The sequence below is a fragment of the Melanotaenia boesemani genome, chromosome 13, assembly GCF_017639745.1.
Source record: "Melanotaenia boesemani isolate fMelBoe1 chromosome 13, fMelBoe1.pri, whole genome shotgun sequence".
NCBI lineage: Eukaryota > Metazoa > Chordata > Actinopteri > Atheriniformes > Melanotaeniidae > Melanotaenia > Melanotaenia boesemani.
Window position 1 is genome coordinate 26997124 of NC_055694.1, and position 14841 is coordinate 27011964.

General features: G+C 37.7%; 1 protein-coding gene across 2 annotated transcripts; it reads left to right on the forward strand.

Annotated features, from left to right (window-relative positions):
* Positions 1-1083: 1083 nt before the first annotated feature.
* On the forward strand, positions 1084-14581 carry zgc:171775 (STKc_p38 domain-containing protein). Of its 2 annotated transcripts, XM_042005002.1 has the most exons (13): positions 1084-1400; positions 2238-2367; positions 4724-4782; positions 6223-6334; positions 9301-9330; positions 9493-9540; positions 9703-9817; positions 9951-10022; positions 11811-11890; positions 12053-12131; positions 12658-12831; positions 12944-13019; positions 13768-14581. In XM_042005002.1, the coding sequence occupies exons 1-12, from the start codon at positions 1267-1269 to the stop codon at positions 13003-13005; spliced, it is 1095 nt and encodes a 364-aa protein (XP_041860936.1). In that variant the 5' UTR covers positions 1084-1266; the 3' UTR covers positions 13006-13019; positions 13768-14581. The 2 variants fall into 2 exon arrangements, with proteins under 2 accessions (XP_041860936.1, XP_041860935.1); XM_042005001.1 differs by lacking the exon at positions 13768-14581 and having other exon boundaries at positions 1086-1400; positions 12944-13617.
* Positions 14582-14841: the final 260 nt, after the last annotated feature.

Here is a 14841-nt window from a genome sequence, read left to right on the forward strand (position 1 = left end):
AAATAATTTAATGCAAAATTGCTTTCTTTTTTTAATTCTTTGACAATCCAGCTCAGACTTGCTCTCTATTGATTCTGCTTCCTTTAGGTCACAAATCTGCTGAGTTGCACTTTTTCAAGTTAAAACATGTGTATTAATGTACTTGGACCGAAGTGTTAACTTCCCTGAAAACCTTTCTTTTGAAGACAGCCGAGTTTTCCCGTCTGGGCCCTTTGTTCATAGAATAATCGCCAACAAGGGTAAAATCTCGCAAACGCGTGATTGTAATTTGCTCCTGGGATTTCATCATCACATGAGGCTATTTGAATAAATCAGCCCCTCTTCCACCCCTAAAGTCATGCTTTAGTCATAGAATGATATGACATAAAATCATGCTTTACAGCTGCCGCAGCTAATGCCAATGCTAAGGGATGAGACTAAAAGTTTAACACCCTGCAATGTACAAATGAAACCCTGTGTTTTCTTATTTTATAAGTGGGGTGAAGTGCTCTGCCACCTAAAATTTTGTAAACATTTGTTGTAAACGTGCTTCTTCCGCCATCTCGGTATCTTCACTCTCAGAGTCTAGTTCAAACATAAATAGCTGAATTCCGTAATGTGCTGCTAGTTATCAGACATCGGGAACATAAACCCGGCTTAAGCCGTTGATGTTATGGAGCCGGACTCGCTGTGCATGCACTGGGGCAGCCCCACTTCCGACTCTGGCCTCCCTGCGGCCAATCAGCGTGCACCTCATTAACATTAGTCAAGCTCGCATGAACTCTCACGAGACAAAGTTGTGGTTTGAGCAAAGGGTCATAAGCTCTATGTTTAAATTATTATGTTTTGTTTAATATATATATATATATATATATATATATATATATATATATATATATATATATATATATATATATATATATATATATATATATATAATATTTTAAGAAACTTAGAGGACATTGGACACACGAAAAGACCAGGTGATAACACCTTTAAACATTTGGTAACAGAGTGATCTTTATTGGGACTAACTCGGTCAGTTATAGGGAGTAAGAGCATAGACTGTGTGAGAGCTAACAGGTCCTTTTTCACCTGAACACAGCACTTCATGGGAGGTGAGGTGGGGGCAGGCTATCCTGGTTTAACAGAATGGCGGAGAACCGGGGGCGTTTCCCGGTGCAGTTCTGCACCTTCGCCGCTCACCTGTCAGCTTGACAAAGACAGGAGGCTGTAAAAACCTGGTGTGGTCAGACAGCCGACAGCGAACCGAACTAAAACAGCGACATGCAGTCTCCAGTGAAAGATTCTCCTGTCAGACCCGGTTTTCATAGACAGGAGATTCAGAAAACGACCTGGGACGTCCCGGAGAGGTATACCGCACTGAACCCGGTCGGCTCCGGAGCTTACGGGACGGTCTGGTGAGTTTATCCGGGTAGACTGATAAGGACAACGGGAGACTGACAAAAAACAAAGTGCTGCAGATTTTGCCTCACTCAGTCATTCTTGTTAAAATACAAGATATTTAGACTTTTCTTCTCTAGTCATGTAACATGCATTTTAATCCCATTGTTGCTGTTGCGTTAGATGGGGTTCTAATGTTGTGATTGTTATTATAAATATTTTTTTTTTCAAATATCATCTTGTATTGGAGTGATTTGGTATGTTTTATCTAACTACATTTAAAATTAGAAAATGATTATGCAACTTAAATTACCCAACATACAAGAACTATAATAGGATATTAAAAAATGAAATGCTCGACACAAGCTTGACATGACAAATTATTTTCTTTGAGGCTATTCAGCCTGCATTGCACTGCCATACTATGTGGCAGGCTGTCCAAGAGGCCCAGATTACTATCATGTCTGCTAACAGAAGCTCTATTGTCTGCCTGAGGCAGTCAGCAAGTCAATGCAGGTCCTCCAAAATGACAAGAATCTCCTCTTTGAACATAAAACAGCCCCACCAGGAATCTAGATGTCTGAGGCACAGTTCTAATGATAAACCTCTGATGGAAAATACGTTATTGATTATATTATCAAATGGAGTCAATACATGACAAGTTGAATGTTCCACTTAAGATTTAATAGACCTAAAATGTTTGCAGCTACTTTACTATATTTGTTTTAACAAGAATTTCTTTTAAATAATCATTTTTCAGAATACTAAGGTTTGAAAACATTCATTGCAGATTGCATTGAGTCATGTGAACTGCTGTGTATCCTGTCAATGCGACTCTGTTTGATGTTATTTAGCTCTTCCATTGACCAGAAGACAAAAGAGAAGGTGGCCATTAAGAAGCTGCATCGGCCTTTCCAGTCCCTCATCCACGCCAAGCGAGCCTACAGGGAAGTCAGGCTGCTTCGCCATATACAGCATGAAAATGTGAGAGTCTTTACAGAAAAATAAGTAAAATAAAGATCTATTCTCCTTCAGTTTGACCTGTTATAGGAGTAATCTTTTCAGTCAGACTGTTCAATTCAAGCTGGCAGGTCAATGTGGAGGAAAAAAAAAATATATCCAACTTTCTATTTTGTCATGGCTGTAAATATATTCATATTTGAATGAAAAGCTCCACTATCAAACTCAGCTAAGTTTCTGTAAAATATAGATGAGGATCTTGATTTAATCTCTGCTGCTTTCAAGAGGACTGGATGATAAGGAAACTTAGCTGACTTTTCAACAAAAGCTATAATCTTTCCGGTGTTTCCAGAAAAACAAGGATTATTGTTTATTGCTGGAACCCTCATGGCTTTAGATTTACCATAAACACTGTATATATGAGTCTGAACTACATATATATATATATATATATATATATATATATATATATATATATATATATATATATATATATATATATATATATATGTATATCTCATGTGGAACACATTAGATCTGTTTATGATGTCTTGTCAGTTTCCATTTTTTAGTGATTAAAATAAAATGTAGAAACATGCTGTTTTAGCTTGAACTCAAAACTTTCTGACATCCAAACTGGGACCTCTAGAGACCTGCTGAGTGTGGTGACAAGTTCCAAATATAAAAAGCCGCAAGCGGCATCCATCGGGTCCGAGCTGCCTGGACCCCGCCACCCAATGTCGCCCTGGCAAAAGGTGGTGTAATGCGTTAAGGACCCAACGTGTGTGAATACTGTCAAGTTTGGTGCAGTTCCCATTTATTCCTATGGAGATATGAGCAAACCGTATTTCATGGCGAGATGGTCATTTTCCGTCGGTTGCCACGGTAACACACTTTCTCCTATTAGAAAGATTTGAGGAGTGTTTGGTCCCCAACTTGTCAGGAAGCTTCCCACCAAGTTTGGAGTCGGTCGCCCGAATCCCCTCAGACTAGTTCGTTCAAATGGCAGTGAAATCCAAGATGGCGGGTACACCGTTGCCATGGCAACAGGTGTTCGATTGACTTCTTTGCTGCACTTAGGGTGGGACACGTATGAATGCTGTGAAGTTTGGTGAAGATCCCATGTATTTCTATGGAGATATGATCAACCCGTGTTTCATGGCGAGGAGGCTTTTTCCGTCGGTTGCCACGGTTACACGCTTTTTCCTATTAGAAAGATTTGAATAGCATTTGGTCCCCAACATGTCAGGAAGGTTCCCACAAAGTTTGGAGTCGGACGCCCGAATCCCCTCAGACTAGTTCGTTCAAATGGCACTGAAATCCAAGATGGCGGGTACACCGTTGCCATGGCAACAGGTGTTCAATTGACTTGTTTGCTGGACTTGGGGTGTGACACGCATGAATACTGTGAAGTTTGGTGCAGATCCCATGTATTTCTATGGAGATATGATCAACCCCTGTTTCATGGCGAGGAGGCTTTTTCCGTCGGTTGCCACGGTTACAGGCTTTTTCCTATTAGAAAGATTTGAATAGCGTTTGGTCCCCAACTTGTCAGGAACGTTCTCACCAAGTTTGGAGTCGGTCGCCCGAATCCCCTCAGACTAGTTCGTTCAAATGGCAGTGAAATCCAAGATGGCGGGCACCCCGTTGCCATGGCAACAGGTGTTCGATTGACTTATTTGGTGGACTTGGGGTGTCACCAGTATGAATCCTGTCAAGTTTGGTGCAGATCCCACGTATTTCTAAGGAGATATGAGCAAACCGTGTTTCATGGCGAGAAGGTCATTTTCCGTCGGTTGCCACGGTAACATGCTTTCTGCTATTAGAAAGATTTAAATAGCGTTTGGTGCCCAACTTGTCAGGAAGCTTCCCACCAAGTTTGGAGTCAGTCGCACGAATCCCCTCAGACTAGTTCGTTCAAATACGATGTGTGTAAAGTGGAAAAAATGGCAAAAAAATGGCCGCACACGCCAAGATGGCGGGCACCCCGTTGCCATGGCGACAGGTGTTACATTGAGTTTTTTGGTCAACACGGGGTGGTACACGTGTGTGCCGAGTTTCGTCTTCCTATGTTGAAGTAGACTTCCTGGGCCCCATTCATGTGGTGATTTTTGGTGACTCTAGGTGGCGCTGTTGAGCCAATTTTGCATTGAATAGTATGCGGACCTTATAATATCCGATTTTCGCCGGGCTTGACGTGTGTGCCAAGTTTCACAACTTTTCATGGGTGTTTAGGGGGTCAAATTTGGCGTCGAAATGCTTAGGAGGAGAAACATTTCAGGAACAATAGGGCCTTGCCATACTTTGTATGGCTCGGACCCTAATAAATCGGAAAACTGTCCCACACATATCATCTCTATATCTTTTGTTTTTCTTAAAGGTGATCTGCCTCCTTGACGTCTTTACACCTGATTCCACACTGGAGAAATTCCAGACCTTGTAAGTTGAGAACATTCTTCTGCTATTTGTTGCAGCTTGTTGAGACTGTGTGTGTGTGTTCATGTGTGAGTGCATTAGAAGCTGAAGCATGGACATGTGAGAGCAAGCTTGTTCGTGCTTGTTTTGATCAGTTACTCAGACATATCTCTCCAGTTCTTGTCTTTTATAATGTTTCCTTTTTCCAGTACAGAGCATCTGTATAGTATTACAAAGCAATGCTGTGTAAGCATGTAAATTAAAATAGAATCCAATGATTTGCCAAACTCAAACAATATTATTTTCCCAATAGAGGACAGAAAACACTTCAAATGGTAAAAGTGGGACATTTTACAAGTTGATGAAAAGTTGGGTTGACAGCTGCAGGAGGCTGAACAAGTAAATGCTACTAATAACACAGCTGGAGGGACATGTTGGAATTACCGGTAAGTAGGTTAACCGGCAACATGTTAGGAACATGATTTTTAAAAAGCACCTTAGAGAGGTAGAGTCTCTCGGAAATAAAGATGGGCAGATGTTTGGTGTTCTGCAAAAAATGTTCCTCTGAATTATGAAGAATTTATTTCCTCATCCACAGTATATGATATCAAATGATTCACAGAATTTGAGGACATCTCTGTGTGTGTGGGACAAGGCTGAAAATCAATATTAAATGCCTGATCTTCAAGCTGTCTGCTGGCGAAGCATTAGAAACAGGAATAATTCTGCTGTAGAAATCACTGCGTGGGTGCATGAACACCAGAATTCATTGTCTGTCAGCACAGTTCATCATGTTGACTGTTGTTGCAGGTAAAGCGCTGTCATGCAAACAATACACCATTAATCAAGGTTTGTCTGTCTGTCTGTTAAGAATATAACTCAAAAGGTTAGGGATGGATTTTGATTACATTTTCAGGAAATCTCAGAAATGGAATAAGAAGCAAGTGATTAGATTTTGGGGATGATCCAGATCAATGCCGGGATCCTGCAATTTTTTAAAAATGATTTGTACTATGCGAGATAAGGATTATTTGCCATTACAGCTTTCAAACTCAGAAGTAATAACCACAATCATTGGCCAAAAAAGAAAACATTACAATGGCTTGCCGGAGGTCTGAGCCCTCTGATACCCCTGTTTAAGAGCAACAACTGCTTCCGTCCAGACTACGTCTGTTTCAAAGAAAGTTTTGCATATTTCAGCAATACAGCCCTAAACCACATATTACAACAGCAAATAAAGAATACATAGAAAAATAACACTTTTTACATTTGATACGTTTCTGTTGTCTGTTGGGAATCAAATTTACTCTCATAAGATTTGCCAATCATTGCATTTTTGTTTTTATTTACATTTTCCACAATATTCCAGCTTTTTAGGAATTTGGGAACATTTTATAACCATTAATGCAGATATTTTATCTTGATTCTGGGACATCCTCTGCCTTGATGTTTGTCTTCCTCTAGTTACATGGTCATGCCCTTTGTAGCCCAGGATCTGGGCCACATTATGAAGAGGAGGAGATTAACTGATCGCATCATCACATACCTCTTTTATCAGCTTCTGAGAGGCCTGAAGGTAAGTGTTTACAGATTTTAAAACACTACATGTTTTATGGAAAATGCTGCTGGTACAATAAATAATATCAACAAATTTGAGTATATTTAAAATATTTAATATTTCCTTGATAATGAAAGACTTAATCTTCTAAAATACAGCAGAAGAAAAGTCATTTAGCTTGTGAGGATGAGGATTTTAATCCTACAACCAAGTTTAACAGTGAGATTGTGTTTCTTGTTTTTTAGTTTAAACGCCTTTTTTGTGGTTTTTTTCTAAACAAGCTTAAATAGGTTGGGGGACAGACTTCATGACAGATGGTCTAACTGCTGAAAGAAGCTGGAGTTAAAGCATATTGATTACATTCACTGAAAACACAACTGAAGTTCAGTCACAGAGGAAGTGAATCCATCCAGGTCTGATAAACTGAGCGGAAGGTGTCTGAAACTAAAATGTCATTCTAACAATCAGAGATGAAAACGATAAAAATGTTGATTCATGTGCAACCGCAGGTCAAATGTCAGAGGAAAGCTCCTGTTTTTCTCTTAATCTGACCACAGTCAATCTATTGTCTCAACTCTGAGAGTCCAGGTTACCTCGCTGTAAAAATGACATGAGCAACTGTTTCTGGTTCTCAAGTTCAGCATCGAACGAGTTTTAACTTATCCAGATTAACACACCACTGCAGCAGCACAAGGTGAAACATGAAGAGAGCAAGAGAGAAGAGTCTTACCTCACGCCCTTATGCACAAAACCCAAATCAAAACAAAGGTTAAAATAGGCAGAATATATTTCTGCAGTATATGTAACTACAATAATAAACCATGATGTTATCATTAACTTCCTGAATCTATACCCCTATGCTGAGGACAAAGCAAACAAAACAACAGATGGTTTTCCTCGTTCTTCCACATCTTTTGAAGAATCTCCTTCAGGCTTTGTCAGACTAGACATTTGTTGTCTCCTGAGAATTGAAAAGCCCTGAAATTAGAATGGAAGGAACATTTCTTCAGTAAGAGCCAACCGCTGTTCAATTTGATCTGGGCAGGAAAGTCCAGGTTGGATATAAAAAAAAAAAAAAATAAAAAATAAATAACTTGAATCCTTTTGCAGAAAACCAAGTGCTCCTGATATTAAATTAGAATGGTGTAAATAAAATGTGGAACCTACTTTTAAGACTTTTTGGAGGTAACCAAATCAACAAGAGTTAAAAAAAGAAGTTTTAGTTAAGACAGAGACTCGAAGTGGACCCCAAAGGTCAAAATTAGCATTTTTTAAGGTGATGTCTAGATCTCAGAATTTCACAAGTTACTGCAACTCCACAGTCTGAACTGCAGGTCACAGCTTGACACGTCCAGATGGACAGCAACATCTGCAGAAAGCAGCCACACGGCCTATCACATCACCTCCTCAAAACTCTACGTTTCTGTACAAATACAGATAGTAGTGATATCTATGCACATGCATGCACACACACCAATCATACTGCTTCTTTCAAGGAGCAAGTCAACATATTTTAATAACCTACATCTACAAAAACATTGAGCTACCTTGAGTTTACAGCCTCTTGCTTCACATGAACGTGTGTTTCTATTTACCACCAGCCCCTACCTAAAGAGCTGCAGATGTTCAGTCATGCACTAAACTGAGTAAGTCAAGGATTTAAAATAAAGCCACAGCCTTTGAGAAATGTCTCTGGTAATATTACTATATTACTATACAGACTGCCTCATGTTGACACCTCATCCAGTCTTGTGGTCTTTGCACTTGTGCCTTAAAAATGAAAAAGTCAATCTGTCAAATTCCCATTTAATTGTGTAATTTGACTTCGATAATCGTCAGCAATGATAAAAATGATCAGTAGAAGTCATAGTGATTATATAAAAGACTTCCAGGTTTTAAGCTAATTTTGCTAATAACTAGTACTGTACACAACCAATTAAGGCCCCATTAAAATGACTAATCTTCCAGTTTTATTTCAGCTTCAAAAACCACCTCCTGCAGATTATTACTTGAATTAATTTTGGCAGATGTTTGTATACAGACATGAACAGAGCTTTTTTTTTTTTTTTTTTTTTTTTTTTTTGGGACCTGCTACACGAGCACCTTTGATGTTTAAATGTGGATTAATGCTGGGATTCATTTTCTTCATAAACATTTAAACTTTCAGCTCCGTTTTAAGGTACAAAGTCCAAGTATTATTCTGAGTAAATAAAAGAAAATTATTGCAGATTACAACTGTTTATGTTGGCTTTTTTTAAGAGTAGCAGCTGTTTATCCCTTTTTACATCTTATATTCTTTAATTCTTTGTCAGCCTCCATAGTTAGTTGTTGCTCACTTGAATGAGGTAAGGAGCCCCAGCTTTTCCACGTCAGCATCAGTTAATCTGTGATTGACAGCCATGAATGCGCATGCAGGAGAATTATTGTCTCATTATGTGAAACCAGTTAAGCCAAGATGTCTTGCTGAGGCTTAGTCAACCCCCACATTATTCTCTTAAGGGCCCTGGATAATCGAATTCAGGCTCTACTCACTATTTCGCCTTATTATTGATTCCATATCAATGTTTATTGAATGTCTGCTACTTATCATGTTCAAGAGCTGGAGGTCTGAGTAGAAAACCAATGAATGAAAGGAGTTGTAGAGTTTGACAAACCTAAAGCCTCCCTGGCACCTCAGAGGAATATGTCATGAATATGTCATGTGTTTCGCTGCCTTACCCTCATAACTGCTCTCAGGTCAGTGTGAGTCAATGTGTAACCAACAGTGCTCAGTGGAAACGAAACAGAGAGCACGTTTCTAAATGGAAAAACGTGACAAACTTCATATAAATGATCCTTCACATTTGAATTTAGCTGCAAATGTTAAGATGTTTTTATCTTATTAGAACTGCTCCTTATAACAATAACCTGCCCTACTATACAAACATCTGTAAAACACGTCTGCTCGTTGTTTACACTTAAATCTACGTTCTTCTTTTCTACAGTATATCCACTCTGCAGGGATCATTCATCGGGTCTGTATTTCATTTTATGGCTCAGCACTTCCTCAGTGTTGCAATCACCATCAGTGTGTGTTTACTTTTCAGTTTAACGTTTCAAGTTAAAAGACTAGTTAAACACGCTTCTATCTTACTCTCAGCAAAGCAATTCATAACATTTCCCAAAATATCTTTTAGGATCTGAAGCCTGGGAATCTTGCTGTAAGCGAAAACTGTGAATTAAAGGTAAGTTCTCAGTAAAGAAAAGATTAATTACAATCAAATCTATGTATGGTCTTTGGAAAATTTTATTCTCCAAACATTCAACACATCATTTCATCCATGTCATAATGTGCAAAACAGTTTAGATTCTTTGATCTGTTGAAAATCAACTGAAATTATTCTCAGATTCTGGATTTTGGTCTGGCAAGACAAACAGAGAGTGAAATGACCGGTTATGTGGTGACGCGCTGGTACAGAGCACCAGAGATTATTTTCAACTGGATGCACTACAGTCAGACAGGTAATTATGTTAACCACCTTTAATACTAGTCATTTTCTGTTTATTTTAAGATATTGAAGCATGACACACAACAAAATCTTCAGTTTTAATTTTTTTATTAATAAAGTCTTCTGTCTGCCTTCCTCTTTTCCAGTGGATGTCTGGTCAGCAGCCTGTATTCTGGCTGAAATGATTACTGGCCAGGTGCTTTTCCCAGGACACGACAGTATCCACACAGGTTATTAAAAAAACTGTGAGCTCCAAATGCCTTCATCATAAATATAATACAAATAAGTATGGACAACGAATTAAATTAAATTAAATTAAAGTAAATTAAATTAAATTAAACTGTGATTAATAATTACTTTTTTGCATTTATTGTATTTATTTATTTTATTTACTCTTTTTATGTGCTTCTACTCTCATTTATTGTTATTTCCCATTGCTTTATTCATGAATCTATTGACCTTTTAACTTTTATTTACTGCAATTGTTTATGTACTGTTAATAACTTTTATGGACAGAATTTCTAAATTAAATTAAATTAAATTAAATTAAATTAAATTAAATTAAATTAAATTAAATTAAATTAAATTAAATTAAATTAATAATAGATGTTTTTGTATTTATTGTATTTATTTATTTTATGTACTGTTTTTATGTGTTTCTACTCTCATTCATTGTTATTTCTCATTGCTTTATTCATGAATCTATTGACATTTTAACTTTTTTTTACTGCAGTTGTTTATGTACTGTTGAGAACTTTTATGGACAGAATTTCTAGGCGCAGTCGAGGTGTTGAGGGGATCCGGATTGGTGGCCTCAGGACTGGGTCTCTGCTCTTTGCAGACGATGTGGCTCTGTTTGCTTTCATCAGGTTGTGATCTCCAGATCTCGCTGGAATGATTCGCAGCCGAGTGTGAAGCGGTAGGGATGAGAATCAGCACCTCCAAATCCGAGACCATGGTCCTCAGCTGGTAAAGGGCGGAGTGTTTTCTCCAGGTTGGGAATGAGGTCCTGCCCTAAGTGGGGGAGTTCAAGTATCTTGGGGTTTACAAATGAAAGAACAGGAGATTGACAAACAGATTGGTGCAGCGTCTGCAGTGATGCGGACTCTTCATCGGTCTGTCATGGTGAAGAAGGAGCTGAGCCAAAAGGCAAAGCTCTCGATTTATCAGTATCTACATTCCTAGCCTCAACATGAGTTGTGGGTAGTGACCGAAAGAACAAGATTGTGAATACAAGTGGTCCAAATAAGTTTCCCCCAACAGGGTAGCTGGACTCTCCCTTAGAGAGAGGGTGAGAAGCTCAGGGATCCGGAAGGGGCTCAAAGTAGATGAGGGATGTCCGGGTTTTCTTGCCTATGCAGCTGCCCCACGTCGCGACCCCGGATAAGCGGGAAAAAGATGGATGGAAGGATGGATGTTTACGTACATCTGCATTTATTTATTTACACATATATTTATTTTAATGTTTATAAATTTTTTATATGTGTTTATTTTTGGAGCAGACCGTCTATAGAAACAAGTTTCATTCAGATGCAAATTCTATATTAAAACTAATTATGAAACACTAACTTTATTACTGCAAAAATACATAAATAAATAAATGTAGAAATACATAAATTAATGCGCAAATTGAAAAAATGTATAAACATAGAAATAATACATATAGAATAAATAAATAATACATAAAATACTAAGAATAGATTGATAAATACAATATATAATTATTTATTAATTTACATATATGAAAATACGTTAAATATATTTATTAATGTATGATAATGATGTTTTATATTTCTCTATAAATGACGAGACAAACTATAGATATAGAAAAGATATAATGTTTTAAATAAAATAATAAAAAAATTAAAGACTTCATCTGAAAAGTGGTACAAAATAATGAGGTCTAAAGGAACAACGCAGAGATTTTACACATAAAAGTGTCTCACTGATCTCTAGTGATCCCCATCTTTGATGTGCATTCAGTTTTTCTTAACCAGCTTACTCAGGTATTGATCAGCTAAAGAAGATCCTCCGTCTGACAGGAACACCAGACTCCTCCCTGGTGAGGAAGATGCAGAGTAAAGATGTGAGTTTTATATAATCTGCATGCCTAATTTCTGAGCTTACACCAGCATGTTGCACTTAAACAATAACTTAAACAATGAGTTGCATCAGTTTCTGAATGTTGTTTTGATTGAGTTTTCATGTTCTGCATTCATGATTGGGAGTGAAAGTTTTTGTTTTCTAGGCACAAGCGTTTGTGCAAGATCTCCCTCCACAAAAGAAGAAAAATTTCAAGGAGGTGTTTCCAACAGTGGACGATAACGGTGCGTTTGTACCCACGAATGGATTTACTTCATCACTCCACAGTATTTGGAACATTTCCTCTGACAAAAGCCTGTGTTTTATTTAAGTGCTGTATATCTAAGTAAAGATTGTTGGGAGTAGTATAAGGTATTGTCACATTTTGGACATTAAATGATTTACGACTGGTTGAGGAGAAGTTTTAAACAAATATACTAACAGGACCTAAAAAGTTATTTCCTGGATTCAACCAAGCAAAGATGTAACAAGCCTCCCACTGGGGAAGTACTGCAGTGACTCCATCCAGAATCTTTAGGATTCTTGCTGAAGACTTTATGCAACAGCCTGACTTTCCGTTATCAGTACAAGATCTTGGTGAAAAAGATGAATGTGACTCTGGATAGAGGATAAGCATACTGAAATAATGGCATAACAAATGCATGATGTAACCATGGATAAAGGAGGTCTGGGACTTTTTTTTTTTTTGGCTGGGCATATAGAAAAAAGTGTAAGTCAAATCTGATGTGGTGTCTGTGTTGACGCCTCCAGCTGTAAACCTTCTGGAGGGAATGTTGTTGCTGGATCCAGAAATGAGGCTGACAGCTAAGCAGGGATTGTCCCACCCCTTCCTGGCGGAATATCATGACCCCGAGAGTGAAACAGACTCAGAGCCCTATGACGACTCTTTCGAGAGCCTGGAGCTCGCCATTGGTGAATGGAAAAGTAAGTATGACTGAATTTGACCTGTAAAATCATAATGATTAAGTATTAGAATAATTTTGATATTGCTCTCTCTTTATTTTGATAAATATGTTGTTGTTTTTTCTCCAATCAGGTCTTATCCACATGGAGATCATGACCTTCGACCCTGACAATCCAAGCAAGACAGCCATGTAGGATGCTGTGTGAGTGTGAGTGCATGGAGAGGAAAGGTCAAAGCCATCCTGTTTTTGGTGCATCTCTTGGCTGGATACAGTATCCTGTACAGAAGACAGAGACAAAGGAACAAGCTAAAAAAAAAAAACAAACTATGAAATTATGCTAGAAATAATGTTGTTCTGTGTGGTGCAGTTGACCTGCACTTAGATTTAGTCAAAAAACACTGAAACATTGGATTTTAATTCTCTTCTTTGCTTTATTTTGATAACAACAAACTGTTTTTACTTTGCATAGTTTCCAAGTGAATAATTTCTCAGTTGAACGTGGCATCCCTACATCGGTGAAATGTAGGCCATGGTTAAAAAGGATAAACTGTCAGGTTTGACATCAGATTTATTTAGTTAACTACTACACAGTATGTAGTGAGAGGAATGTGTTGAAAATATCAGTGTCTGCTTTGTGAATTCATGGAGAAGATCATGAATTGTATTTACATGCAGTTGTGGACATACTGCTTGTTTCAGTATGATATATTAATACTATCTTTTTATTTTTCATATTGGTTTATTGTTGTTTAATTCTCTGTCATCTATTTTCAAATAAAACATTTCATTATTGTTCATAATATCAGATAGTATCTTGTAATGTCTGCATTTACTATGAATATAACTCCTCAGTCCTGGTTGCCCTTTTAATGACTTGCAACCTTACTAAAAGTAAAAAGTAAGAAAAAGTAAGAACATTTCTGATTAGGTGATTATTTCTTTCCTTTAATTTCAGTCAGTGTTGTATTTTACATCGTTGGAAAGCCAGATGAGTCACCTGTACAACGTGGTACACTACCTGTCACAAACTGGGACACACCCATTGGATTTCGAGGGAAAGTGTGTCTAAACTTTTGACTTGGGCCTCCCTTCTTTCTGGATCCTCGTGGGTTTTCTAATGTGAATTTGGGGAATATCCTTTGATTCCCCCGACTCTGACCTTTGATAGAGTTGTCAGTTATCGAGATCGGCTGATGGGTTCCTAACATATTTACCTGTAGTGTAGCATCTCTGTTAATATACATGTAAAACTGCTCAGTCATTACTAAGTCCTAGATGAATCAGGCTGCTATCCTCTGGTTTTCGCTGAACATAATGTACTTTTCTTTTTGGAGGAGATAGCCACTGACATTTTCTACTGTGTTCCAGGTAAATTTACTCTGACTCAGTAATGCATATCTTCTGTAGTTATCTGACATGTCTCAGCTTTCTTTTGAGACCAATCCTCCTTTTTATTTTGATTATGTAATTTTGTACAGAAAAAATAGGCCCCCTCAATAAAAGGTTAAGGAAAGGTGGTTGGGAAAATTCTGAAGGACTGTGTTGCAATGAGAATCCAACAACACATAATATAATATGTATCTGCAGCACTGAAACTACAGATGTTCAATTGATACCCTTCAAAGAGGGCTTTAGATACATCACCTAAAGCATATTTAGGTTTCAAGGAGATGATACATCATATATCATGTTGAGATATAATGTGAAATTACACTTTATCCTCAAAGTTTGTAATAAATCTGTTAAAATAAAAATCACAAAAATAAAACATTTTGTTGTCACAGGTTGCTCACACTCACCCCACTGTCCTCATATTTTTACCTATGAATCACAGTTAGTACAATTAGATAAACACAATAAAGCTTTGCTTTGAAAGTTGCAGCTGCAAGGAACTGTGGGATGGAATTATTTCCTTTCCTTCATAAGGGATTATCCGGTCTATCCTGTACTATAAGACATAAAGGAAGAATTGAAGCTAATTTTCTTAGTTTTAGGAGAATCCATCAGCACTTATCATTCTGCTAGTTAG